Source organism: Rhinoderma darwinii, chromosome 5 (genome assembly GCF_050947455.1).
Source record: "Rhinoderma darwinii isolate aRhiDar2 chromosome 5, aRhiDar2.hap1, whole genome shotgun sequence".
Classification (NCBI taxonomy): Eukaryota; Metazoa; Chordata; class Amphibia; order Anura; family Rhinodermatidae; genus Rhinoderma; species Rhinoderma darwinii.
In genome coordinates, this window is record NC_134691.1 from 255829 (window position 1) to 283379 (window position 27551).

The window sequence follows — 27551 nt, forward strand, 5'->3', positions numbered from 1 at the left end:
TCTGTTTGATGTCAGTGAGTTGGAACATTTTTGTTTACATCAAGAGGCTGAAAATCCTTCCAGACCTCATATCTCTCATAGCTGAAACTTCACTACAATGGTGTTTAGTACAAGCAGCACGCGCTTTTTCTGTGCGCAGCGTGTCAGTGTATGTAGGTAAAATATATCAGCCACGAGGGCAGAGCATTGTCCAGACTGGATATAATTGTAACAAACCGCCAGCTGTGAGAAGGGTTAAGATTGTTCTGTGTTAACTGACAGCAAGCAGAGGTGTTAAAAGTGGTGAGAACTGAAAAACAAAGCCTATTAGAAAGTTACAGAACTTTCCATTTGACAACAAATACATTTTATCTCCGCAAACTGGAAACCCACCAAGTTCCCTATTACTTGATATAAAACTCACTTGGCGCTTTCACCCCCTTCTCCTCGTCCTTGTGTCTGACGGTCCGATCTTTGTTGTATTCGGGATTGCCAGAAGCCGTCTGTTCCCTTTATCTGACAGATAAATCGATCTGAAAAAGAAGATACTAAGTTTTAATGCAAAAGTGAATTGTTTAAAGGTCTTATTTCCAGGCACTGCATGGCGTCCTTCCACCCCGCAGGGCATTATACGGAGAGATCCTCCGCAGCTGACAGCCCAGGCTCAGGGGATCTCTGCTGTCTCATCCCGTGTGCTGATTTGCTGTCAGATTGTCAGCCAACACCAAGTGAAGAACCAAACAAGGAGGAAAGGGACAGCGAGAACCCCGGTCACTGGTCCGTCTGGTGGGGAAATGTTGGGTATATTCTCTTTCCAGGGGTGAGGGTCCTTATTGAAGGGGTTGTCTGCGCTTCCTTGTACAAACACTTCTTTGTGGGTGGAGAGGAAGAGTCACCTGCGGTTATTGGCGCTGGACAATTGTAGGTATAATTCAGGGGCATCTATTGCGTTTAGTGGGCAGTCCAGTCATGTGGCAGATTTGGAAGGATCCCTGCAGGGGTTAAATCCCTTTATTAGCCATTAGACTGGATTCACATGAGACAGAAATGCTGCAAATTCCACATCGGATTACAGTCCGGGTATGTTCACACGACCTATATTCAGACGTGATTCAGGCGCTTTACGCCTCGAATTACACCTGAAAAGACGGCTCCATTACGCCTGCAAACAACTGCCCATTGCCTGCAATGGGTCTTACGATGTTCTGTGCCCACGAGCCTTTATTTTACGCGTCGCTGTCAAAATACGGCGCGTAAAATGACGGCTCGTCAAAAGAAGTGCAGGTCACTTCTTGGGACGTTTTTGGAGCCGTTTTCTCATAGACTCTATTGAAAAACAGCTCCAAAAACGGCCGTAAAAAATGCTGCGAAAAACACAGCAAAAAACGCCAGTTGCTCAAAAAACGTCTGATAATCAGGGGCTGTTTTCCCTTGAAACCAGCTCCGTATTTTCAGACGTATTTTGTTAATCGTGCGTGCTGCTGGACATTTTCCGGATGGAAATCAGAGCATGCTCGTTCCGTTCTGGATGTTTACTGCGGATTTCACTATTTTCAATGTAGAAGGGATGAAATCTGCAGAAAAATCTGCATTTTAAGGCTGAGTTCAGACAGGGCGGATATGCTGCGTAAAAGCAGGCAGCATATGCGTCCTGAGCGCCGCAGGCACTTCCGGGGCGAAAAAACGCACCAAACTGTCCGCTGCGGAAAACTGCAGCACCTACCGACGTTTCAACCCAGGAGACCGCTGCAGCCTGTGAATGGCCTGTGATTGGCTGCAGCAGCGTTCACGTGGGGTGAAACGTCATCCCACGAGGCCGTGCTGAGAAAGGTACACAGACTTCTGGGTAAGTATGAGACTTTTTATTTGCGTTTTTTGGGGCGTAATCGCTGCGAACCCGCCGCAAAAAAAACGCAACGACTGCTATTTGTTGCGGGTTTTACCCCCCAATTGAATTCAATAAATAAGCAGCATTTACGCAAATACAACTGACATGCTGCATCAAATTCTGCACCGCAGGTCAATTTCTGAAAGTGGTTTCCGCTCAGTATTTACGCAGCGTGTGGATGAGGTTTGCTGATAATGGATTTGCTGTGGATTTTCCGCGACAAATTCTGTTGCGGAAAATCCGCAGTATTTACACAATGTGTCAACTGACCCTAACGGTCAGTTCACACATGGTGTAAATACTGCGGATTTTCCTTGTGAAAACGTGCGTTCTTTGCTGCAGAAACTCTGCATTATTTCTGGCTTGTGTGAATCCAACCTAAAGCTTTACCTGCGTAGGAAAGATGGCAAGATGCTTATATAGTCGGGATAGACAGTAAGGCCCCGTGCACACCACCGCAGATTTTGTCCGTAATTACGGTCCGCACTTACGGATCCATTCATTTCTATTGACCACGGACACCTCGGCAAAAGATAGGACGTGACCTGTATTTTGCTTTTCACGGACCGCGCTCCCATATTTTATAACGGGAGTACGGGTCAAAAATGTGGGTGGCTGTCCGCGGGCGTGTGCATGAGGCCTTACCTGATGCACCTCTGGTGAACCTCCGCCAGTATCACTATGTGATCATCATCTCCCTGACAAAATTATTTTTGGAATCGCTCCTTTTAGGCTTTATTTTGTGGCCAACATAAATCGCTCTGCGACTCTATGTGAATCAAATTTTTATTAGTCAAACTGATCCAAATGTATCATATCACATGACTGTATACGTTAGATCGTTATATAGAACAAATAAAAAAGAATTTACCTTCGAAACTCGCTCAAAAACGTAAATATATACCAAGATCAAACTGCAACTGTGTGGCCTGACCGTTAATGTGAACAGAGCCACATAGTGTAGGGGACATTAGCCGGCCATACATTACAGAATTCCCAGGGCAATTTTCTGAACGTCTTGATGTCCATGATCGCTCTGTAAGGGTATGTTCACACGCAGAGTCAAAAACGTCTGAAAATACGGAGCCCTTGATTTTCAGACATTTTTTGAGCAACTCCCGTTTTTACGGCCGTTTTTGGAGCTGTTTTCAATAGAGTCTATGAGATACGCGCCGTATTTTGACAGCGACGCGTAAAATGACAGCTCGTCTGCACAGAACATCGTAAGACCCATTGAAAGTAATGGGCAGAGGTTTGCCGACGTAATGGAGGCGTTTTTTCAGACGTAATTCGAGGCGTAAAACATACCATTACATCTGAAAATAGGTCGTGTGAACCCGGCCTAAAGGTCGTCATTCTGGACTGTCTTGATCTGTGGCCTTGTCTGGGCTTCTATTCATGGGACGCAGATCTGTCATTTGGCATAAACAACTTTCCTAAGACTGAACCCGACAATGACCTAAAAAGTCACGCCCGTTCGTGTCACGAAAATGGTCTAGGGCAAGATCTGTAGTGTATGGCCGGCTTTACTTCTAGCGTCCTGTGGTCCCTTCATTCTGCTCCAGTGCGATCATGTACGAAACCTCCCCCCTCCTGTAGACACATTGCCCCTGATCAGCTTAGGCTGGGTTCACACCTGCGTTGTGTGTTCCGTTGATCTGCTCCACCAGGGAATGACAACGGATACCGCAGTTTGCCGACGGAACCCATTGACTTGAATGGGTTCCGTCGGCTTTCTGACAAGGTGTCCGTGATTTCACCGGACACAATAGCGCAGCACGCTTCCGTTTTTGTGACTGATTCAATAGCGCAGTCGAAAAAACGGAAACCTGCTGGAATGGTGACAAACGGAAACCATTAGCAATGTTTCCGTCACAATTGAGATCAATGGAGATGCAAATGGAAGCTAAGGTTTCCGTTTGACTTTCCGTTGAGGGGTTCACCCGACGGAAACCTCCAATGGAACCCCTGAACGGAAAGCCAACGCTGATGTGAACAGGGCCTTACTGATATTTCTCACTGTAAGGACAGACAAGATATCACAATGATCGCAGTGAGTTTCCCTGTGGAAATTAGTTCCTACTTTTGCAATTGTTTATGTCCATTGCTGCTTATGTTTTTTTTTGACACGAAAACTAATTAAATGCATTAATGAGAATTTTGGGGCTCCCTAATACTATATCACAACTTCCCAAAAACTCCCCTCCCCCAAAGCTTTCCCCAATAAAAAAAATAAACTCTGTAATATATTTACCCTTAAAATTCACACCATCACTCTATTCTCATATATTCCTCATCACCACATCAGCATCCCGGCTCGGAGCATCAGGGAGGTTTATGTTTGCGGGAGGGTTAAAATTTTGATATAGTCTCAGACGACCCCTTTATTCTAAGTGCTTAAATCGTCCATGTAGTTCACGCTCATATATACTAGGAATAGATTGTATTTATTACAGGCACTGCAGTCCCAGACACTACATACCCTCCACCGTCAGTGGTGATCCCATAAATAGTGGGACAGGTTTATTCTCTAGCATTGTATGCGGAGAGGGGAATGAGTCGCTTCCAGACCCCTCTGTCCTCCCTCCAGACCTTTCTGTCCCCCTTCCAGACCCCTCTGTCCTCTCCAGACCCCTCTGTCCTCCCTCCAGACCCCTCTGTCCTCTCCAGACCCCTCTGTCCTCCCTCCAGACCCCTCTGTCCTCCCTCCAGACCCTTCTATCCTCTCCAGACCCTTCTGTCCTCTCCAGACCCCTCTGTCCACTCCAGATCCCTCTGTCCACTCCAGATCCCTCTGTCCTCTCCAGATCCCTCTGTCCTCTCCAAACCCCTCTGTCCCCCTTCCAGACCCCTCGGTCCTCTCCAGACCCTTCTGTCCTCTCCAGACCCCTCTGTCCCCCTTCCAGACCCCTCTGTCCTCTCCAGACCCCTCTGTCCTCTCCAGACCCCTCTGTCCTCTCCAGACCCCTCTGTCCGCTCCAGATCCCTCTGTCCCCCTTCCAGACCCCTCTGTCCTCTCCAGACCCCTCTGTCCTCTCCAGACCCCTCTGTCCCCCTTCCAGACCCCTCTGTCCTCTCCAGACCCCTCTGTCCTCTCCAGACCCCTCTGTCCTCTCCAGACCCCTCTGTCCTTCCTCCAGACCCCTCTGTCCTCCCTCCAGACCCCTCTGTCCTCCCTCCAGACCCCTCTGTCCTCCCTCCAGACCCTTCTATCCCCTCCAGACCCTTCTATCCTCTCCAGACCCTTCTGTCCGCTCCAGACCCCTCTGTCCTCTCCAGACCCCTCTGTCCTCTCCAGACCCCTCTGTCCACTCCAGACCCCTCTGTCCTCTCCAGACCCCTCTGTCCTCTCCAGATCCTTCTGTCCGCTCCAGACCCCTCTGTCCTCTCCAGACCCCTCTGTCCTCTCCAGACCCCTCTGTCCGCTCCAGACCCCTCTGTCCGCTCCAGATCCCTCTGTCCTCTCCAGACCCCTCTGTCCCCCTTCCAGACCCCTCTGTCCTCTCCAGACCCCTCTGTCCTCTCCAGACCCCTCTGTCCCCCTTCCAGACCCCTCTGTCCTCTCCAGACCCCACTGTCCTCTCCAGACCCCTCTGTCCCCCTTCCAGACCCATCTGTCCCCCTTCCAGACCCCTCTGTCCTCCCTCCAGACCCCTCTGTCCTCCCTCCAGACCCCTCTGTCCTCCCTCCAGAACCCTCTGTCCCCCTCCAGACCCCTCTGTCCTCCCTCCAGACCCCTCTGTCCCCCTCCAGACCCCTCTGTCCCCCTCCAGACCCCTCAGTCCCCCTCCAGACCCCTCAGTCCCCCTCCAGACCCCTCTGTCCTCCCTCCAGACCCTTCTATCCCCTCCAGTCCCCTCTGTCCTCCCTCCAGACCCCTCTGTCCTCCCTCCAAACCCCTCTGTCCCCCTCCAGACCCCTCTGTCCTCCCACCAGACCCTTCTGTCCCCCTTCCAGACCCCTCTGTCCCCCTTCCAGACCCCTCTGTCCTCTCCAGACCCCTCTGTCCCCCTTCCAGACTCCTCTGTCCCCCTTCCAGACCCCTCTGTCCCCCTTCCAGACCCCTCTGTCCTCTCCAGACCCCTCTGTCCTCTCCAGACTCCTCTGTCCCCCTTTCAGACTCCTCTGTCCCCCTTCCTGACCCCTCTGTCCTCCCTCCAGACCCCTCTGTCCCCCTCCAGACCCCTCTGTCCCCCTCCAGACCCCTCTGTCCTCCCTCCAGACCCTTCTATCCCCTCCAGACCCGTCTGTCCTCCCTCCAGACCCCTCTGTCCTCCCTCCAAACCCCTCTGTCCCCCTCCAGACCCCTCTGTCCCCTTCCAGACCCCTCTGTCCCCCTTCCAGACCCCTCTGTCCTCTCCAGACCCCTCTGTCCCCCTCCAGACCCTTCTATCCCCTCCAGACCCTTCTGTCCTCCCTCCAGACCCCTCTGTCCCCCTCCAGACCCCTCTGTCCCCTTTCCAGACCCCTCTGTCCTCTCCAGACCCTTCTGTCCTCTCCAGACCCCTCTGTTCCCCTTCCAGACCCCTCTGTCCCCCTTCCTGACCCCTCTGTCCCCCTTCCTGACCCCTCTGTCCTCCCTCCAGACCCTTCTATCCCCTGCAGACCCCTCTGTCCTCCCTCCAGACCCCTCTGTCCTCCCTCCAGACCCTTCTGTCCCCTCCAGACCCCTCTGTCCTCTCCAGACCCCTCTGTCCCCTTTCCAGACCCCTCTGTCCTCTCCAGACCCCTCTGTCCTCTCCAGACCCCTCTGTTCCCCTTCCAGACCCCTCTGTCCCCCTTCCTGATCCCTCTGTCCTCCCTCCAGACCCTTCTATCCCCTCCAGACCCCTCTGTCCTCCCTCCAGACCCCTCTGTCCTCCCTCCAGACCCCTCTGTCCCCTCCAGACCCCTCTGTCCTCTCCAGACACCTCTGTCCTCTCCAGACACCTCTGTCCTCTCCAGACACCTCTGTCCTCTCCAGACACCTCTGTCCTCTCCAGACACCTCTGTCCTCTCCAGACCCCTCTGTCCTCCCTCCAGACCCCTCTGTCCTCCCTCCAGACCCCTCTGTCCTCTCTCCAGACCCCTCTGTCCTCTCTCCAGACCCCTCTGTCCCCCTCCAGACCCCTCTGTCCTCCCTCCAGACCCCTCTGTCCTCCCTCCAGACCCCTCTGTCCCCCTCCAGACCCCTCTGTCCCCCTCCAGACCCTTCTATCCCCTCCAGACCCCTCTGTCCTCCCTCCAGACCCCTCTGTCCTCCCTCCAGACCCCTCTGTCCCCCTCCAGACCCCTCTGTCCCCTTCTATCCCCTCCAGACCCTTCTGTCCTCCCTCCAGACCCCTCTGTCCCCCTCCAGACCCCTCTGTCCCCTTTCCAGACCCCTCTGTCCTCTCCAGACCTCTCTGTTCCCCTTCCAGACCCCTCTGTCCCCCTTCCTGACCCCTCTGTCCTCCCTCCAGACCCTTCTATCCCCTCCAGACCCCTCTGTCCTCCCTCCAGACCCCTTTGTCCTCCTTCCAGACCCCTCTGTCCTCCCTCCAGACCCCTCTGTCCTCTCCAGACCCCTCTGTCCTCCCTCCAGACCCCTCTGTCCTCCCCAGACCCCTCTGTCCTCCCTCCAGACCCCTCTGTCCTCCCTCCAGACCCCTCTGTCCTCCCTCCAGACCCCTCTGTCCTCCTCCAGACCCCTCTGTCCCTCTCCAGACCCCTCTGTTCCCCTTCCAGACCCCTCTGTCCCCCTTCCTGACCCCTCTGTCCTCCCTCCAGACCCTTCTATCCCCTCCAGACCCGTCTGTCCTCCCTCCAGACCCTTCTGTCCCCTCCAGACCCCTCTGTCCTCTCCAGACCTCTCTGTTCCCCCTCCAGACCCCTCTGTCCTCCCCAGACCCTTCTATCCCCTGCAGACCCCTCTGTCCTCCCTCCAGACCCCTCTGTCCTCCTTCCAGACCCCTCTGTCCTCTCCAGACCCCTCTGTCCCCCTTCCAGACCCCTCTGTCCTCCCTCCAGACCCCTCTGTCCTCCCTCCAGACCCCTCTGTCCCCCTCCAGACCCCTCTGTCCTCCCTCCAGACCCCTCTGTCCCCCTCCAGACCCCTCTGTCCCCCTCCAGACCCCTCAGTCTCCCTCCAGACCCCTCTGTCCTCCCTCCAGACCCTTCTATCCCCTCCAGACCCGTCTGTCCTCCCTCCAGACCCGTCTGTCCTCCCTCCAGACCCCTCTGTCCTCCCTCCAAACAACCTCTGTCCCCCTCCAGACCCCTCTGTCCTCCTCCAGACCCCTCTGTCCTCCCACCAGACCCTTCTGTCCCCCTTCCAGACCCCTCTGTCCCCCTTCCAGACCCCTCTGTCCTCTCCAGACCCCTCTGTCCCCCTTCCAGACTCCTCTGTCCCCCTTCCAGACCCCTCTGTCCCCCTTCCAGACCCCTCTGTCCCCCTTCCAGACCCCTCTGTCCCCCTTCCAGACCCCTCTGTCCTCTCCAGACCCCTCTGTCCCCCTTCCAGACTCCTCTGTCCCCCTTCCTGACCCCTCTGTCCTCCCTCCAGACCCCTCTGTCCTCCCTCCAGACCCCTCTGTCCCCCTCCAGACCCCTCTGTCCCCCTCCAGACCCTTCTATCCCCTCCAGACCCGTCTGTCCTCCCTCCAGACCCCTCTGTCCTCCCTCCAAACCCCTCTGTCCCCCTCCAGACCCCTCTGTCCCCTTCCAGACCCCTCTGTCCCCCTTCCAGACCCCTCTGTCCTCTCCAGACTCCTCTGTCCCCCTTCCAGACCCCTCTGTCCCCCTTCCAGACCCCTCTGTCCTCTCCAGACCCCTCTGTCCTCTCCAGACCCCTCTGTCCCCCTTCCAGACTCCTCTGTCCCCCTTCCTGACCCCTCTGTCCTCCCTCCAGACCCCTCTGTCCTCCCTCCAGACCCCTCTGTCCCCCTCCAGACCCCTCTGTCCCCCTCCAGACCCCTCTGTCCCCCTTCCTGACCCCTCTGTCCTCCCTCCAGACCCCTCTGTCCTCCCTCCAGACACCTCTGTCCTCCCTCCAGACCCCTCTGTCCTCCCTCCAGACCCCTCTGTCCTCCCTCCAGACCCTTCTATCCCCTCCAGACCCATCTGTCCTCCCTCCAGACCCCTCTGTCCCCCTCCAGACCCCTCTGTCCCCCTCCAGACCCCTCTGTCCTCCCTTCAGACCCTTCTATCCCCTCCAGACCCCTCTGTCCCCCTCCAGACCCCTCTGTCCTCCCTCCAGACCCCTCTGTCCTCCCTCCAGACCCCTCTGTCCCCCTTCCAGACCCCTCTGTCCCCCTTCCAGACCCCTCTGTCCTCCCTCCAGACCCCTCTGTCCCCCTTCCAGACCCCTCTGTCCCCTTTCCAGACCCCTCTGTCCCCCTTCCAGACCCCTCTGTCCCCCTTCCAGACCCCTCTGTCCTCCCTCCAGACCCCTCTGTCCTCCCTCCAGACCCCTCTGTCCTCCTTCTAGACCCCTCTGTCCTCCCTCCAGACCCCTCTGTCCTCCCTCCAGACCCCTCTGTCCTCCCTCCAGACCCCTCTGTCCTCCCTCCAGACCCCTCTGTCCTCCCTCCAGACCCCTCTGTCCTCCCTCCAGACCCTTCTATCCCCTCCAGACCCCTCTGTCCTCCCTCCAGACCCCTCTGTCCCCCTCCAGACCCTTCTATCCCCTCCAGACCCTTCTGTCCTCCCTCCAGACCCCTCTGTCCCCCTCCAGACCCCTCTGTCCCCTCTCCAGACCCCTCTGTTCCCCTTCCAGACCCCTCTGTCCCCCTTCCTGACCCCTCTGTCCCCCTTCCTGACCCCTCTGTCCTCCCTCCAGACCCTTCTATCCCCTCCAGACCCCTCTGTCCTCCCTCAAGACCCCTCTGTCCTCCCTCAAGACCCCTCTGTCCTCCCTCCAGACCCTTCTGTCCCCTCCAGACCCCTCTGTCCTCTCCAGACCCCTCTGTCCCCTTTCCAGACCCCTCTGTCCTCTCCAGACCCCTCTGTCCCCTTTCCAGACCCCTCTGTCCTCTCCAGACCCCTCTGTCCTCTCCAGACCCCTCTGTTCCCCTTCCAGACCCCTCTGTCCCCTTCCTGACCCCTCTGTCCTCCCTCCAGACCCTTCTATCCCCTCCAGACCCCTCTGTCCTCCCTCCAGACCCCTCTGTCCTCCCTCCAGACCCCTCTGTCCCCTCCAGACCCCTCTGTCCTCTCCAGACCCCTCTGTCCTCTCCAGACCCCTCTGTCCTCCCTCCAGACCCCTCTGTCCTCTCTCCAGACCCCTCTGTCCTCTCTCCAGACCCCTCTGTCCCCCTCCAGACCCCTCTGTCCTCCCTCCAGACCCCTCTGTCCCCCTCCAGACCCCTCTGTCCCCCTCCAGACCCTTCTATCCCCTCCAGACCCCTCTGTCCTCCCTCCAGACCACTCTGTCCCCCTCCAGACCCATCTGTCCCCCTCCAGACCCTTCTATCCCCTCCAGACCCTTCTATCCCCTCCAGACCCTTCTGTCCTCCCTCCAGACCCCTCTGTCCCCCTCCAGACCCCTCTGTCCCCTTTCCAGACCCCTCTGTCCTCTCCAGACCTCTCTGTTCCCCTTCCAGACCCCTCTGTCCTCCCTCCAGACCCTTCTATCCCCTCCAGACCCCTCTGTCCTCCCTCCAGACCCCTCTGTCCTCCTTCCAGACCCCTCTGTCCTCCCTCCAGACCCCTCTGTCCTCTCCAGACCCCTCTGTCCTCCCTCCAGACCCCTCTGTCCTCCCTCCAGACCCCTCTGTCCTCCCTCCAGACCCCTCTGTCCTCCCTCCAGACCCCTCTGTCCTCCCTCCAGACCCCTCTGTCCTCCTCCAGACCCCTCTGTCCCTCTCCAGACCCCTCTGTTCCCCTTCCAGACCCCTCTGTCCCCCTTCCTGACCCCTCTGTCCTCCCTCCAGACCCTTCTATCCCCTCCAGACCCCTCTGTCCTCCCTCCAGACCCTTCTGTCCCCTCCAGACCCCTCTGTCCCCTCCAGACCCCTCTGTCCCCCTCCAGACCCCTCTGTCCCCCTCCAGACCCCTCTGTCCCCCTCCAGACCCCTCTGTCCCCCTCCAGACCTCTCTGTTCCCCTTCCAGACCCCTCTGTCCCCCTTCCTGACCCCTCTGTCCTCCCTCCAGATCCTTCTATCCCCTGCAGACCCCTCTGTCCTCCCTCCAGACCCCTCTGTCCTCCTTCCAGACCCCTCTGTCCTCCCTCCAGACCCCTCTGTCCTCCTTCCAGACCCCTTTGTCCTCCCTCCAGACCCCTCTGTCCTCCCTCCAGACCCCTCTGTCCTCCCTCCAGACCTTTCTATCCCCTCTAGACCCCTCTGTCCTCCCTCCAGACCCTCTGTCCTCCCTCCAGACCCCTCTGTCCTCCCTCCAGACCCCTCTGTCCTCCCTCCAGACCCCTCTGTCCCCCCTCCAGACCCCTCTGTCCTCCCTCCAGACCCCTCTGTCCCCCTCCAGACCCCTCTGTCCCCTTTCCAGACCCCTCTGTCCTCTCCAGACCTCTCTGTTCCCCTTCCAGACCCCTCTGTCCCCCTTCCTGACCCCTCTGTCCTCCCTCCAGACCCTTCTATCCCCTCCAGACCCCTCTGTCCTCCCTCCAGACCCCTCTGTCCTCCCTCCAGACCCCTCTGTCCTCCCTCCAGACCCCTCTGTCCTCCCTCCAGACCCCTCTGTCCTCTCCAGACCCCCTCTGTCCTCCCTCCAGACCCCTCTGTCCTCCCTCCAGACCCCTCTGTCCTCCCTCCAGACCCCTCTGTCCCCCTCCAGACCCCTCTGTCCCCCCTCCAGACCCCTCTGTCCCCCCTCCAGACCCCTCTGATAGCGGATTATCTCCCACATGCCCGATCCCTTTTTTCCACAGCACCTGCCGTAGAAGGGAAGTTGGCAGGCCCCCATACACAATGAATGCGTACGGCTTACTTTGAAATTATACTTTTTTGCCAGGATATGATTTATTAATGTTGCGCTACTGAGGAAAATGGAAGACGTGTGTCCAAAGTATAACTCATTGTGATTTAAAAATGTTATGTCAGATCTTGACTAGGGACGAGTGGAGAAGGTCTGTCATGTGAGAAATGTACTAGAGGAAAATAGAAAATAATAAGATCACTGCCTGCTGTTAGTGATTGGAAACCTGTTCTGACCTAGTCCTGGACACACAGGGATCTCTAATACACTGCAACAAACCATGCACCTGTATAAGCAACACATGATCTGGACTTATTTTCAGATTATGAATGTAAAAAAATTATGTTCTCATCCGAGAACAGCAAGCAGAGATCTTACAAAACGGTGGGAATTGGATAGAAAAAGTTTCTGAGAAAGGGGCAGAACTTCTGACTATATAATGACTAAGCTTCGGTGTTGATTGGGACGAACTGTATTTTAGTTACGTCTTTCTCTGCCCTGTAACACATTGATTTGTCAGACGGAAAACAGCGACTTTTCTGGTGACAGGAATGTGATCACATGACACGGCGGTGACGTTCCTCACTTATCGCTTCTGTGTACTGTAATGATCTCCTCCCATTAAGCCCCTCCGCCATGTCCGCAGTGCCCTCCATACATACACGGCCTTATCACATTAACAAATACTTGAAATGGTTTTTTTTGGGGGGGTAAAGTCAATTACTTAAATGAGTGGCATGTGCTCTGAAGTAAGTCAAACAATTATCTGATATGCCGAGAGTCACAGATCTGTGTTAAAATTAGAATTCCAGCCCATGTAACATGCACTAGTGATAAAACGAGGTCTCTGTCTATTGTCTCGTAGTCTGAAGACCTCGGTGCCTGCGCTCAGTTTGAGAACAGTCGAAACAACAGGAACATGATGCCCAGTTCCAGCTGTGTCTTCCCAACCTTCACCTTGAGGAAGCCTTCTTCTGAGACCGACATTGAGAACTGGGCCTCCAAGCATTTCAACAAGCACACGCAGGGTCTTTTCCGGCGGAAGGTGTCCATTGCCAACATGCTGGCCTGGAGCAGCGAGTCCATTAAGAAGCCCATGATAATGACCTCCGACCGCAACGTGAAGAAGGAAGCCTGCGAGATCTTCAAACTCATTCAGATGTACATGGGAGACCGTAGATCCAAGACGGACCAACTCAGCGTCGCCTTAGAGATAGCCACCAAAGGATGGAGCATGCAAGGTCTGAGGGACGAGCTTTACATCCAGCTGTGCCGGCAGACCACCGAGAACTTCCGCTACGAAAGCCTGGCCCGTGGATGGGAATTAATGACCATTTGTTTGGCTTTTTTCCCACCAACCCCAAAGTTTCATTCGTACTTGGAGGGATATATATATCGACACATGGACCCTGTGAACGACACGAAAGGTAAGAAACGTCTCCTGGACACGGGACAAACCTGTTCTTGAGTTTAGTGACTGAATTGATGCTGATAATGGGGGGATTTATGAAGCTGTCCATAATGGGGGGATTTATGAAGCTGTCCATAATGGAGGGATTTATGAAGCTGTCCATAATGGGGGGATTTATGAAGCTGTCCATAATGGGGGGATTTATGAAGCTGTCCATAATGGGGGGGATTTATGAAGCTGTCCATAATGCGGGGATTTATGAAGCTATCCATAATGGGGGGGATTTATGAAGCTGTCCATAATGGGGGGGATTTATGAAGCTGTCCATAATGGGGGGGATTTATGAAGCTGTCCATAATGGGCGGGATTTATGAAGCTGTCCATAATGGGGGGGATTTATGAAGCTGTCCATAATGGGGGGGGGGATTTATGAAGCTGTCCATAATGGGGGGGGATTTATGAAGCTGTCCATAATGGGGGGATTTATGAAGCTGTCCATAATGGGGGGATTTATGAAGCTGTCCATAATGGGGGGGATTTATGAAGCTGTCCATAATGGGGGGATTTATGAAGCTGTCCATAATGGGGGGATTTATGAAGCTGTCCATAATGGGGGGATTTATGAAGCTGTCCATAATGGGGGGGATTTATGAAGCTGTCCATAATGGGGGGGATTTATGAAGCTGTCCATAATGGGGGGATTTATGAAGCTGTCCATAATGGGGGGGATTTATGAAGCTGTCCATAATGGGGGGGATTTATGAAGCTGTCCATAATGGGGGGGATTTATGAAGCTGTCCATAATGGGCGGGATTTATGAAGCTGTCCATAATGGGGGGGATTTATGAAGCTGTCCATAATGGGGGGGGGATTTATGAAGCTGTCCATAATGGGGGGGATTTATGAAGCTGTCCATAATGGGGGGATTTATGAAGCTGTCCATAATGGGGGGATTTATGAAGCTGTCCATAATGGGGGGGATTTATGAAGCTGTCCATGATGGGGGGGATTTATGAAGCTGTCCATAATGGGGGGGATTTATGAAGCTGTCCATAATGGGGGGATTTATGAAGCTGTCCATAATGGGCGGTATTTATGAAGCTGTCCATAATGGGGGGATTTATGAAGCTGTCCATAATGGGGGGATTTATGAAGCTGTCCATAATGGGGGGATTTATGAAGCTGTCCATAATGGGGGGATTTATGAAGCTGTCCATAATGGGGGGATTTATGAAGCTGTCCATAATGGGGGGGATTTATGAAGCTGTCCATAATGGGCGGTATTTATGAAGCTGTCCATAATGGGGGGATTTATGAAGCTGTCCATAATGGGGGGATTTATGAAGCTGTCCATAATGGGGGGATTTATGAAGCTGTCCATAATGGGGGGATTTATGAAGCTCTCTACGACAATTTTCTGGTGTCAACAAGCCGCAATTTGTGCAAAAACGAGATTTTTGCTCAATTATTGTGCGACTTTTCTATTTTTACGCCACCTCCGCCACTTATTTAAAAAACTGGAGGGACCGGTCATGACACCGCAGCTTGATAGACGACTATGATCAATGCCATAAAACTGGGTAAATTATAGAGCTCACATCTGGAGTAGATTTACTTTTCTGGGTACAGAGATGCGCTTTACAATAAATCAGGCGCGTCTTACTATGAAACAGCGGTCTTATCAATTATCTATAAAACACCTTCACTATGTTTTATCTGTGTCTGTAAACCATGGCTGGGATCTTACTTTATGGGCTGTTTTCTATTAATGTATATGGAAATTATCCATCCATCCGGGAGCAGCCCATGAGTCATGCCCTAAGGTCATGTACCAGGCCCTTCTGTCCCCCAGCAGGGGTGACCCATTGTGATTTTTGCTATGGATATAAATGTGTTTTTTTGATCAGATTATGTTTTATTGCACTTCAATTATATTATGTCATAAAACTGTGATCCGTGCGGGGTCTGACCGCCCCACCAATCCTCTTCATTTCTATAGAGCGTGATTATACGGCGCAGTCAGCTCTCCGCCAAGAATGAAGAAGTGACATCGCTTAGGAGAGCCAATTGTCCTAGATATGTCCTAAAACGTCATCAGCGGAAACCCCTTTTATCAGACCGGCGCCATCTGCTGGAAGGATGTGTCCTATCCATGAGGTGGAGTGAGGACGTCTGACACCTCCATAGATACAGACACTCCTCTGGGACCCCTGCGGCTGGGATTGTTATGATGTTCTGGGTCTGATAAGCGAAGCACGAGGTGGTGCCTGGTGTCATCTATTATCTCCGGGGACCTTCTAGTCCTGAGTCCTGCCTGGCCTAAACTGCAGCTTGGAGGTAACCAGGGCTAAATATTAAGGAGCTGCATTATATGGCACTTCTATTCCCTGCTGCTTATAAAGCCCAAAATATCCAATTTACCTTTCTCAGACCCGCGCACACCAGATCCATAGGGAGCTGTTTAACTTATCAGTCTGTGTTTTTCGACTGTGGGAAGAAATCCGAGAACCCAGAGGAAACCTCAAGATCACGGAGAGAACATCCAAACTCCATGCAGAAGTTTCCCTTGGTCCTATTCAATCACAGAACCCCAGTGCTACAAGGTACCAGCGCCAACCACTGCACCCCATCATTATCCACTCCGCACCCAGCGCTTGTCCTGTAGAGCTCTCAGACAAAGTCCGGGTTGTTGGGTGCCGGCTACATAATGAGGAGGGGACCCGTGACTGCGGGCAGCGTCAGACCGGCCAATCAGAATACCAGAGGATGCTCCGGCGGCTCTGACACTATAATAAGCCCAAAAGGTCCGGCAGATGGTAACGTGTCAAATACACCGGGGTTTCTTTTGAATCGCTCTTTACAGGTGTTTTTGATGTGTTTTCTGCATGTTTTTTTGATGCATTTTTTGCGCGCTTTCTGCGGGTTTTATGGCGCATAGTTAGGACTCCCATTGACTATGGGAACATTTGGCGTGTTTTCTGCGCGTGGCAAAGAATTGACCTGACGATTCTTTTTTTACACAACGCGTTTTTTAAACGAGCATTTAAAGAAATGCGTCGTACGTACTAACGACCCGCTTTCCCATTGATTTGAATCAGAAGCTTAATCAAGTGTTTTTTTAATGCGGATTTCGGCGCGTAAAACGCACCAACATACACATCAAATACAGCGGCTCCTTCTGGATGATAAACTTGGAGCTTCTTTAGACTTTTCTAATTTTATACCACCTCACAGTCGGCTTACTTTATTTTGCCGCAATTTGATTTATCTTAAGCAGCGCCCCCTTTTCAGCGAAGCCACGCCCCATTGTCAGATGAGTCGCATAAAGAGTTTAAAATACTTCATAAACGTGGCACATTTTGGATTAGTCAGGCTGTGTTCACACGCTTAACCAAAATCGTCTGAAAATACTGATTTTCAGATGTTTTTTTTAGCAATTCGCATTTTTCGCTGCGTTTTTTACGGCCGTTTTTGGAGCTGTTTTTCTATAGAGTCAATAAAAAACAGCTCCAAAAACGTCCTAAGAAGTGACCTGCACTTCATTTTGTCGGGTGTCTTTTTACGTTCCGTTTTTGGAAAACGAGGCGTAAAAAAACGCCCCGTTGGAATAGAATGCCGTTTTTCCCATTGAAATCAACGGGCAGATGTTTGGTGGCGTTCTGCTTCTGAACGGGACGTTTACAGTCTGAAAAACGGCTGAATATAGCCTATGTGAACATGCCCCAATGTGTTTGTTTTTATCCTGTAGCTATGGAGACACATAGGTGTGCATAAAAGCTGTATACACAAAACGGTAGGAGATTTTCAATCAATACTTTTTGCAATTTTGCTTCGTTTTTATTCTAGATGCATTGCAGCAATAAAAAAACAAAAACAATTGGACGCAAAACTGCACATTTACTAATATCTAAGCCCAAATACAGAGAAAACCCGAGGCGCGATGAAGGGAAAGTGAAAACTGTTCCTGTTAAGATGAACAGTCTGGAGATGACAGGGTTAATATAACTTGGGAGGAAAACCTTGTTCCTGCAGCAATTCTTCATGATAATGATTTTTGTTCTGGTGGAGACGGGCGCAGCGCAGTCTACTCCACCTGCCCGGCCGGCATCTGGCTGCATACGCCACAATCTGCCCAGTTACTTCCCAATGAACCCGCAGATTTCTGACACATCCGGGCCCTTCCTCTATTAACAGATGGTTGTGCACATTCACGGGGAAATGATGGGGGTTGTTGTCTTTGTATATTTTAAATGACTATATTCTGTTATTCACCTCACTGGGAGAATCAGATCAGTCACTGCTATAAAAAGGTCATGGATCCCTTATTTCTCCACTAAAATCGACGCAATTACGGACCCATTCACTTCTATTGTCCACAGACACCGTATATTGACGAGAAGGTGTCCGGGCCGTAGAACTGTACCGCAAAAGATCGTATATGTCATATCTTTTACTTTTTACGAACCGTGCTCCCATACTTTGTATGGGAGCGATGCGGCCAGCTGCCCGCGGCCGGCCGTGCCCGCAATCTCGGCCCGTGATTACGGGCATGGCCTTGTGCATGAGGCCTTAAGGGTATGTTCACACATAGTTTTTTCAGCCGTATTTCTGTGCGAAAACGCCTACAAACAGCTTCCCATTGAATTTAATAGGAAATACATGGCGCTGTTCACATGAGCTGTATTTGCTGAATTAATAAAACGCCTCGTAAAAAGAAGCCGCGCGTCACTTCCGGAGTTCTTGGAGCTGAATTTCCATTGACATACGAAAAACGCCTCAAAAGAAGCTTCAAATTTTCAGCTTCAAAAAACGCCTTGAAATCAGCTCCATCATTTTCAGTCACTTCTTTTTGTACATGTGAACATACCCTAAGGCCTTATTCACACGAACGTGTACTACGTCCGTGATACGCACGGACCTATATTAGTCTATGGGGCCATTCAGACATTCCTTGATTTTCACGCAGCGTGGGTCCGCTGCGTAAAACTTACGACATGTCCTATACTTGGCTGTGTTTCGGGCATCACGCACCCATTGAAGTCAATGGGTGCGTGAAAATCGCGCACGACACACGGAAGCACTTCCGTGTGACGCGCGTGATTCGTGCAACAGTAGATAAAGAAATGAAGGAAAAAATAAAAACCGCGTGTCATAAGCATGACATATGCGCAAAAATCACGCAGCCAACACGGATGACACATGGCAGTGCAACACGCGCAAAATGCGGCGTTTTTTGCGCCCGCAAAACGCACACGCTCGTGTGAATAAGGCCTAAGGCTGTGTTCACACGCTTAACAAAAAACGACTGAAAATACGGAGCTGTCAAGGGAAAACAGCTCTTGATTTTCAGCCGTTTTTTAACCAAATAGCGTTTTTTGAGTTGTTTTTTATACGGCCGTTTTTGGAGCTGTTTTTCTATTGAGTCAATGAAAAACGGCCTAAAGAAGTGACATGCGCTTCTTTTTACGAGGCGTTTTTATACGCGACCATTTTTAAAAACGCGTAAAAAACACCCTGTGGGAAGGGAACGCCGTTTTTCCCATTGAAATCAATGGGCAGATGTTCAGAGGTGTTCAGCCCCCGCATTTTTAGCTGTTTTTCAGGGCGTTTACAGTCCGAGAAACACCTGGCAAAAGCCTGTGTGAACATACCCTTAAGCAGACGAGCTTTAGCTTCTAAAAAGGACTTTTTGTGGTTCTAAAAAGTCCATGTAAAGCCCTGTTCACAAGGAGTCAGATATTGACCTGCCGGCAGAAAACTTGCTGCATTTTTTGGCCACGGACATTGAGCGTCGCGGGCAAAAAAAAACACACATTGAAAACGTCTTTCTCTGCCTCTCATTGATGGGGGGTCAGAGACGGAAACCCCTGAATTTATCGCTGCATGTAATGTGTTTGCAGCTCATCGGTGGCTGCAAAGGCAACCAGAGGCCTATCACTGGCCTCTGGTCTGCCTAGTATGGAAGACTTTCAGGCCCCGACCTGAGGCCGGGCCTAAAACGCTTCAGTACCTGCCGGCAATATGGCCCCGGCTCAGGAGCGGCATCTTTGTGATTGGTACCAGATCGGCAGCCCTGCCATGCTATAGCAGGCTGCTGACTGCTATTATGGCAACAGGAGACCTAACAATGGCCTCGTGCTCTGCCATTACGGAAGCCGATTAGGCCCCGCCTGGAGGCGAAGCCTAATCGGCTTGCTGTCAGTGAATGACTGACAGATCTAATACATTGCACTACATAGGTAGTGCAATGTATTAGAAAAAGAATTGGACAGTTGGACCTTCAAGCCCCCTAGAGGAACTAAAGAAAAGTGTAAAAAAATGTGAAAAAAAAGATGTAAAAAATATAATAAAAGTTTCAAGTAATAAAATAAAACCCAATCGCCCTTTTTCCCTTATTAAAAAAATTAATAAACCATACATATTTGGTATTGCTGCGTCCGTAACGGCCTGAACTATAAATATATTATGTTATTTATTCCACGTGGTGAACGGCGTAAAACATAACGTAAAAAACAATGTCAAAATGTAATTTTTTTGGTCTCTCTGCCTACAAAAATTGGAATAAAAAGTGATCAAAAAGTCACAAAAAACAAGCCCTCATGCAGCTCCGTCGACCAAAAAAATGAAAACGTTCTGGTTCTCACAACTTGGTGACAGAAAAAAGTCATTTTATTGTGAAAAAAGTTGTACAACATAAAAAAGTGCTATAAGGTTAACATGTAATTTATAACGCATGGTGAACGGCGTAAAAAACTATGCCAGAATTGCTGGTTTTTGGTCACCTGGCCTCCCAAAAAATAAGATGAAAAGTGATCAAAAAGTCGCATGTACCTCAAAATGGTACCAATAATAACTCCAGCACGTTCCTCATACCGCTACATCTATGAAAAAATAAAATTAGTTAAGGCCCCAATAAGTCAGGAAATAAAAAATATGCAGTTGTGCAGGTCCGAGGGGGACATTTCTTCTGTTTCAAGAGGCGATTTATCAAGGCCCTAAATTAGGGAACCAGGAAGGGGAGAGCCCAAACATATCTGCTGGAAGCGAGGGCGCCAGTGTTATACCAGGACAACGGTTCCCAGCTAAATTTTCCAAACAGCAAAGGTGCCGAGTGTAGACCAAAAGGGGGATAAGTAAGGACATTTATCAGTGCGACACCGGCCTGTGCAGAAAGGATTGTGTCACAGCGTAACAAATATCTATGGATTATTTTATTTTTTTCCCCATTATTATACCACCTGACTATGCCCCTTATATACTCCGCCGGCTTTACATATGCCCCCCACATTATAAACTAAAATACCTGTAAAACTCCAAACAAAATTACCAAGCAAAATCCGCCCTCCAAAAGCTGTAGGGTGTTTCTAAAACCGGGAAACACAGCGTAATAATTAGAGAGCGGTCTTGTTATGGTGGCACAAGCCGGGCACCACATATTGGCATATCTATGGAAAAAATCCCATTTTCACTCTGCAACATCGACTGCACACTAATTTCTCCAAAACACTTGTGGGGTTAACATTCTCACTACACCCCTAGGTGAATACCTTGAGGGGTGTAGTTTCCAAAATGTGGGCGGTTTCCACTGTTTTGGTCCCACAGGGGCTTTGCAAATGCAACATAGCGATCAGAAACTAATCCAGCAAAATCTGCACTCCAAAAGCGAAATGGCGCTCCTTCCCTTCTGGGCCCCGCCGTGTGCCCAAACAGCAGTTTATGACCACATATGGAGTATTGCCGTACTCCGGAGAAATTGCTTTACAAATGTTGGTGTTCTTCTTTTCCTTTATTTGTTGAGAAAATGAATTTTTTTTTAGCTAAAGCTACGTCTTATTGAAGAAAAGGAATTGTTTTTATTTTCCATGCCCAATTCTAATAAAATTTATAAAACAAATGTGGGGTCAAAATGCTCACTACACCCCTAGATTAATTCTTCACGTGGTGTATTTCGTGAATGGAGTAAATTTTGGGGAGTTTCCACTGTACTGGTACCTTAGGGGATTTGCAAAAGTGACATGGTTCCAAGAAAATCAATCCAGATTTGTGCTCCAAAAGCCAAATGCCGCTCCTTCCCTTCTGAGCCCCACTGTGTGCCCAAACAGCAGTTTATGACCACATATGGGGTATTTCAGTACTCCAGAGAAGTTGCTTTACAAATGTTGGGGTTCTTTTTTCCCTTTATTTATTGAGAAAATGAAAAATGTTGAGCTTAAACTGCGTCTTATTAAAGAAATAGGAGTTTTTTTGTTTTTTTTCACTGCCCAATCCTAATAAAATCTATGAAACATCGGTGGGGGTCAAAATGCTCACTACACCCCGAGATGAATTCCTCAAGTTGTGTAGTTTCCTAATTGGAGTCACATTTTGGGCTTTTTCGCGGTTTTGGTCCCTCGGGGGCTTTGCAAATGTGACATGTCCTCCGCAAACCATTCCTGCTAAATTTGAGCTCCAAAAGCCATATAGCGCTCTTTCCATTCTAAGCCCTGCCGTGTGTCCAAACAGCCGTTTATTACCACATGTGGGGTATTGTTTTACTCGGGAGAAATTGCTTTCCAAATGTTGTGGTGCTTTTTCTCCTTTAATCCTTGTGGGAATGAAAAAGAAATTAGCTAAACCTACATTTTGTTGGATAAAATGTAGATTTTCATTTTCACAGCCTACTTCCAAAAATTTCTGCAAAAAACCTGCGGGGTCAAAATGCTCACTACACCCCTAGATAATTTCCTTAAGGGTATAATTTCCAAAATGGGGGTCACTTTTTGGGGGTTTCCACTGTTTTGGCACCGCAAGAGCCCTTCAAACCCGACAAGGTGCCTAAAATATATTCTTATAAAAAGGAGGCCCCAAGATCCACTAGGTTCTCCTTTGCTTCGGAGGCCGGTGCTTCAGTCCATTATTGCACTCGGGCCACATGTGGGATATTTCTAAAAACTGCAGAACCTGGGCAATAAATATTGTGTTGCGTTCCTCTGGTAAAACCTTCTGTGTTACAGAAAAAAAATGGATAAAATATGAATTTCTGCATTAAAAAAAACTTTTGTAAATTTCCCCTCTACTTTGCTTTAATTCCTGTGAAACGTCTAAAGGGTTAAGAAACTTTCTAAATGCTGTTTTGAATACTTTGAGGGGTGCAGTTTTTAAAATGGGATGACTTTTTGGGGGTTTCTAATATATAAGGCCCTCAAAGCCACTTCAGAACTGAACATCTCCCTGTAATAACGGCCTTTTGACATTTTCTTGCAAATGTGAGAAATTGCTGCTAAAGTTCTAAGCCTTGTAACGTCCTAGAAAAATAAAAGGATGTTCAAAAAATGAAGTATAAAGTAGACATATGGGGGATGTTAATTAGCAACAATTTTGTGTGGTATAACTGCCTGTCTTACAAGAAGATACATTTACATTTAGAAAAATGCAAATTTTTGCAATTTTTCACTAAATTTTGGTGTTTTTCACAATTAAATACTGAATGTATCGAGCAAATTTTGCCAGTAACATAAAGTACAATGTGTCACGAGAAAACAATCTCAGAATCGCCTGGATAGGTAAAAGCATTTCCAAGTTATTACCACGTAAAGTGAAACACGTGGGATTTGAAAAATGAGGATGTCCGGAAGGTCAAAAGTGGCCAAAGAGGGAAGGGGCGAGTGATGGACAGTCCCTGACTTAGACTGGGTTCACACATATCAGTTATATCCAGCCAGTGTTTTCTTTCCTGAGCCGAGCACAGCTGATGATAAAGTTGTGCACCCGTCCGGCGTCCACGTGTCAGTTGTCCAGCGGCAAAACTGATGCCACCAGACACAAAACTAACCCCGTAGGAAACTTTAGCATCTGTTTTGCTCCAGTGTCTTTGTACTACACCGGAGGTAACTAAAGACTGGTCGGCCGGACAAATGTGAACGAGCCCTTACCAGTACCGACAGCTGGTCAGAGATGGTGAGCTTCTTCTCCAGTGCAGCCCCCCTTGCAGAATGTATTAGGAAATATATTTATTACTAGAGTTGACATTTAAGAATGATTTATTTTTGGACTTCCAATAGTTAAAAATTTCCAATAATACGGCACCTTTGTGTCTGTGGATTTGGTGGATTATACGTGGTAGGAAGGGGTCCCACAGAGGGCCAGCTTTACATTGGATATTGCACTTTGTGGTACCTTGTGTTTAAGAAAACCATATTAAACAGTGTATAATTCTAAGGGTATGTGCACACACACTAATTACGTCCGTAATTGACGGACGTATTTCGGCCGCAAGTACCGGACCGAACACAGTGCAGGGAGCCGGGCTCCTAGCATCATACTTATGTACGATGCTAGGAGTCCCTGCCTCGCTGCAGGACAACTGTCCCGTACTGTAATCATGTTTTCAGTACGGGACAGTAGTTCCATGGAGAGGCAGGGACTCCTAGCATCGTACATAAGTATGATGCTAGGAGTCCGGCTCCCTGCACTGAGTTCGGTCCGGTACTTGCGGCCGAAATACGTCCGTCAATTACGGACGTAATTAGTGTGTGTGCACATACCCTAAAGGTGCCCCACACACGATTTCAGCGGGATTGGCCGACAATCTAATGTGTATGGCAGCGTCCTGATTCTCCTAAGGGGCATTGACAAGTTGTTGACTGATTGCTGCCGTGTTTAGACAGGGTAATAATCGGGAAGGAGCGTTCATACAAGCGCTCGTCCACATCTGCTCATGTAAAACCAATGTCTAATCTCCAGTGCATTGGACATGTGAGGCACAGGCCAGATCCACTGCTTTACAGGAGGAATAATACCGCAGATTGAAGGATTGTGCTGAGCTCTCGTGGTCCTCACCCCTTGTGTTACCGGGTATCTGTTGTATTTCCATAGGGCGAGTGTCCATTGTTCGGGGGTTCCTGTCTCTGCCATATCTGTCTTGTACCTCCACCTTGTGCCGTTGTGTTCATCATTTTGTTTGTTCCCCAGTGAATCATCACATAAAAGAACTTCTGGAAAGAAAGAAGAAATCCAAAATGAGAAAGAAACCAAAGCCTTATATTGAAGAGCATGATGGTAGGGTGAAGAGCTGTGTCCGTAGTGGCTTTTACCCCTCTAGAATAACCCCCTCCAGCTTTCTGTCTCACCCCGGTCTACTCGAAACCAGAGACCTGCTATTAGTCCAGACCATATCTAGATGACCAGACGCCATGAAATATCCCACCTTTCACTCTCACTCCACAGATCACTGATCAAAACCCGATGTTCCATTGGGGTACAGTTATCTTATATATGCATTTATAGCCACTAAACAGCCCCTCGCAATGCAGCTTAGGGGTCAATCATCACTGATAGGAGTTATCTGAAGGTACATGTGGCTTTGAACGAGTCTGAAGCTCCTGACCTCAAGCCCAAGGGGGATCATTCCTATATGTGCACACGGCTCTTAAAGGGGTTTTCTGGTTTTATATCAATAAAGCTTAAAGTGCAGCTAAACGTTTGACAAACTTCTGACTGGTCATAGAGACATGCCAGAAGTTTGGATTGGTGGGGGTCCGAGCACTGAGACCCCCACCAATCGCTAGAACGAAGCAGCTGAAGCCCTCGTGTGAGCGTTCAGCCGTTTCGTTTCTGTTTGGCATTTCCGGAAAGCCGTTGTATCGGTGTGCGGGGTCATAGACTTTCTACTGAGTCCGTACACCGATACATTTATTTCCGGAAATAGCCGAACAGACACGAACGCTTCAGCTGCTTCGTTCTAGCGATTGGTGGGGGTCTCAGTGCTCGGACCCCCACCAATCCAAACTTCTGACATGTCACTATGACATGTCAGAAGTTTGTCAAACGTTTAGCTGCACTTTTAAACACTGTAAAAATAAAAAGTTCTACAACTTTCTAATAGACTTTGAGTTTCAATTCGTCTCCATGTTTAGGATATTAGTTTGCTGTCAGTGAATGAGTAAACTTGTTGACATTCAGTGGCAGCAAACTGCTACATGTCTTCCTCTCAGCTGAGACGCGGATACAATTGTTTCCAGTCTACACAATGCTCTGTGAGATAAACAGCCTGAACTCCGGACTGATACATTGTAGAAGACCAGCGGGGAGGTTTGTGCAGCTGCTGCTGATGTATTTGGTACACAGAGTATTAGCTAGATTACATACATTAAGGCTGTGTTCACACGGGGAAGATACGCTGCGTAAAATCATGCAGTGTATCCACTCTGCGCTGCAGGGAATTCCGGGCGAAAAACCGCACCAAACTGTAGTGCAGTTTTTCGCCCGGAATGTCCGCTGTGGAAAACTGCAACACTTACCGACCTGCGAGCGCGATAACGTTTCATCCCAGGAGATCGCTGCAGCCTGTGATTGGCTGCAGGTGTCAAATGGGATGAAATGTCATCCCAGAAGGCCGGCCCGGAGGAAGAAACACTTTGCTGCTACTGTATTTGCTGCGAATTCTCCACAACTAATTCCCCCGCGGAAAATCTGCAGTATTTACACAATGTGTGAACTGACACTAAGGGTTTATTTACACGGTGCGGTCAAATTGCGATTTAGTGCCACGATTACAACAAAATGTCATGGCTTTGCCGCGATTTTGTGGAAATGTACTGTGTGGATTTATGCTGAAAGGCTCCAAATCCCTACAACACGAGTCCTGCTCTCAGCCGAGGAGTGGATCCAATGATATCCAGTCCAGACAATGCTCTGTGGGATAAATACATCAGCAGCAGCTGCACAACTCGGTACTTTGCTACAATGTATCAGTCTGGAGTCCAGGCTTTTTGAGGGCCAGTTCACACCGAGTTTTTTTACGCGAAAAACACGGCAAAAAACGGCCGAAAATGCCTTTTATTGATTTCAATGGGAGGCGGAGACGTTTTTCCCGCGGGAAAAAGAAGGGACATGCCCTATCTTCGGTCGTTTACGTCTCTGACCTCCCATTAACATCAATGGGAGGCAAAAAAAAGCGTATTTTGCAGCATTTTTTTGCCCGCAGCGCTCAATGTCCGTGGGCGAAAAACGCAGCGAAAATCGGCGTGCAGGCCGAGCAAAATCTGCCTCAAAATTCCAAATGGAATTTTGAGGCAGATTTTCCGCCTGCAAAAAACTCTGTGTGAACCCGGCCTTACCCACAGAGCACTTCTCAGCTAAGGGCAGGGCAAGCCGTTTATGTGTTTGCAGACAAGTGTTCTCATTTACTGACAGCAAGCGGAGATATTAAAAATCGTGAGAAATTCGAAACATAAAGTTTATTAGAAAGTTGTAGTACTTTTCATATATAAAGGTATTAAACTTTATTCATATAAAAATGGACCCATTTAAAGGTGGGGTTTGTGCAGGGTCCTGTCATAACATCAGATACCCTTCAAACTGGGATTCCCAAAATCCACAATTATCATCTCTCCACAGGCCCCCACCGCTAGGACCCCCACCGATCGCGAGATTCCGAACCACCATATCCTCCTCCCTGTACCCTCCACGGTGAGGAGGAGCTTGAATCGAGCGGTGGTCATGTATGTGTATCCGGCTGTTTCCGTCAGTCTAATAGAATGACGGAAACGCGCAGCGCACCAGCTCGACCGCCGTTCCATTCATTGTCCTCCCTGAGGTTCAGCAGTGAGGAGGAACTGAGTGATCTGGCGATCGGTGGATGTCCCAGCAGTGGGGGCCCCAGCGATCAGACTAGTAACACCTATACTATGGATAGGTGATAATTGCCGATTCTGAGAATAGCCCTTTAACCCCCTGTGTCTGCAGGTACATAGACAGAGTGCAGACTGCAATGCATCCCGCTGACGGATTCTCAGGGCTTCCCTACAAACATTATTCCAGCACTTCTGCTTGTAGACTGAGCCGTTCTGATAATAATTGCTCGATATGAGGGAATTCCCATTGATGCAGCAACTAAAGGAGATATTGTAATGTCTTCTGGTCAGTGAGTCTACTAAACATCTAACCTGCCCCGCGCCCCTCTGCCCCGCGCCCCCCTGCCCCGCGTCGCTCTGCCCCGCGCCCCTCTGCCCTGCTATCCTACTCTCCAGCTTCCAGCTTGTTCGTCTATATAATAACATAACATATATGTGTGGCAGCGTCTTATTAACCCTTGTACGTCACGGTGTCTCGTCTTATAACGGAGGGTTATGGACTGGAGAATGACGTCTACTCCTCACTAAGGACATTCTGGTCCTGTCATCTCCACTGCCGGGGGAAGGATCCACTGTGAAGTTTTATTCCGCACTTGTTTATTTGTATTTGTAGTTTACATTTCTTGCAGCACATTTTGTTGTCTGTTTGATGCAGTAACGCTGGAGAAATCCATGAAAGTGAAGTCGGAAACATTAGTACATAGCCAGGGCTGTCGTCAGCACCAGGTAAACCCGAGCACATGCCGGGGATGACGATCTAGTTAAGGG

The 27551-nt window shown here is 50.0% G+C and overlaps 1 protein-coding gene across 1 annotated transcript in view; it reads left to right on the forward strand.

The window, feature by feature from the left end:
• ARHGAP39 (Rho GTPase activating protein 39) overlaps window positions 1-24332 on the forward strand; it is a 141656-nt gene extending 117324 nt beyond the window's left edge. Inside the window, exons 4-5 of the mRNA XM_075827926.1 lie at window positions 12625-13186; window positions 24121-24332. Of these exons, the coding sequence (XP_075684041.1) occupies window positions 12625-13186; window positions 24121-24332 (774 nt within the window). The remainder of the gene's footprint in view (window positions 1-12624; window positions 13187-24120) is intronic.
• The last annotated feature ends 3219 nt before the right edge of the window (window positions 24333-27551 follow it).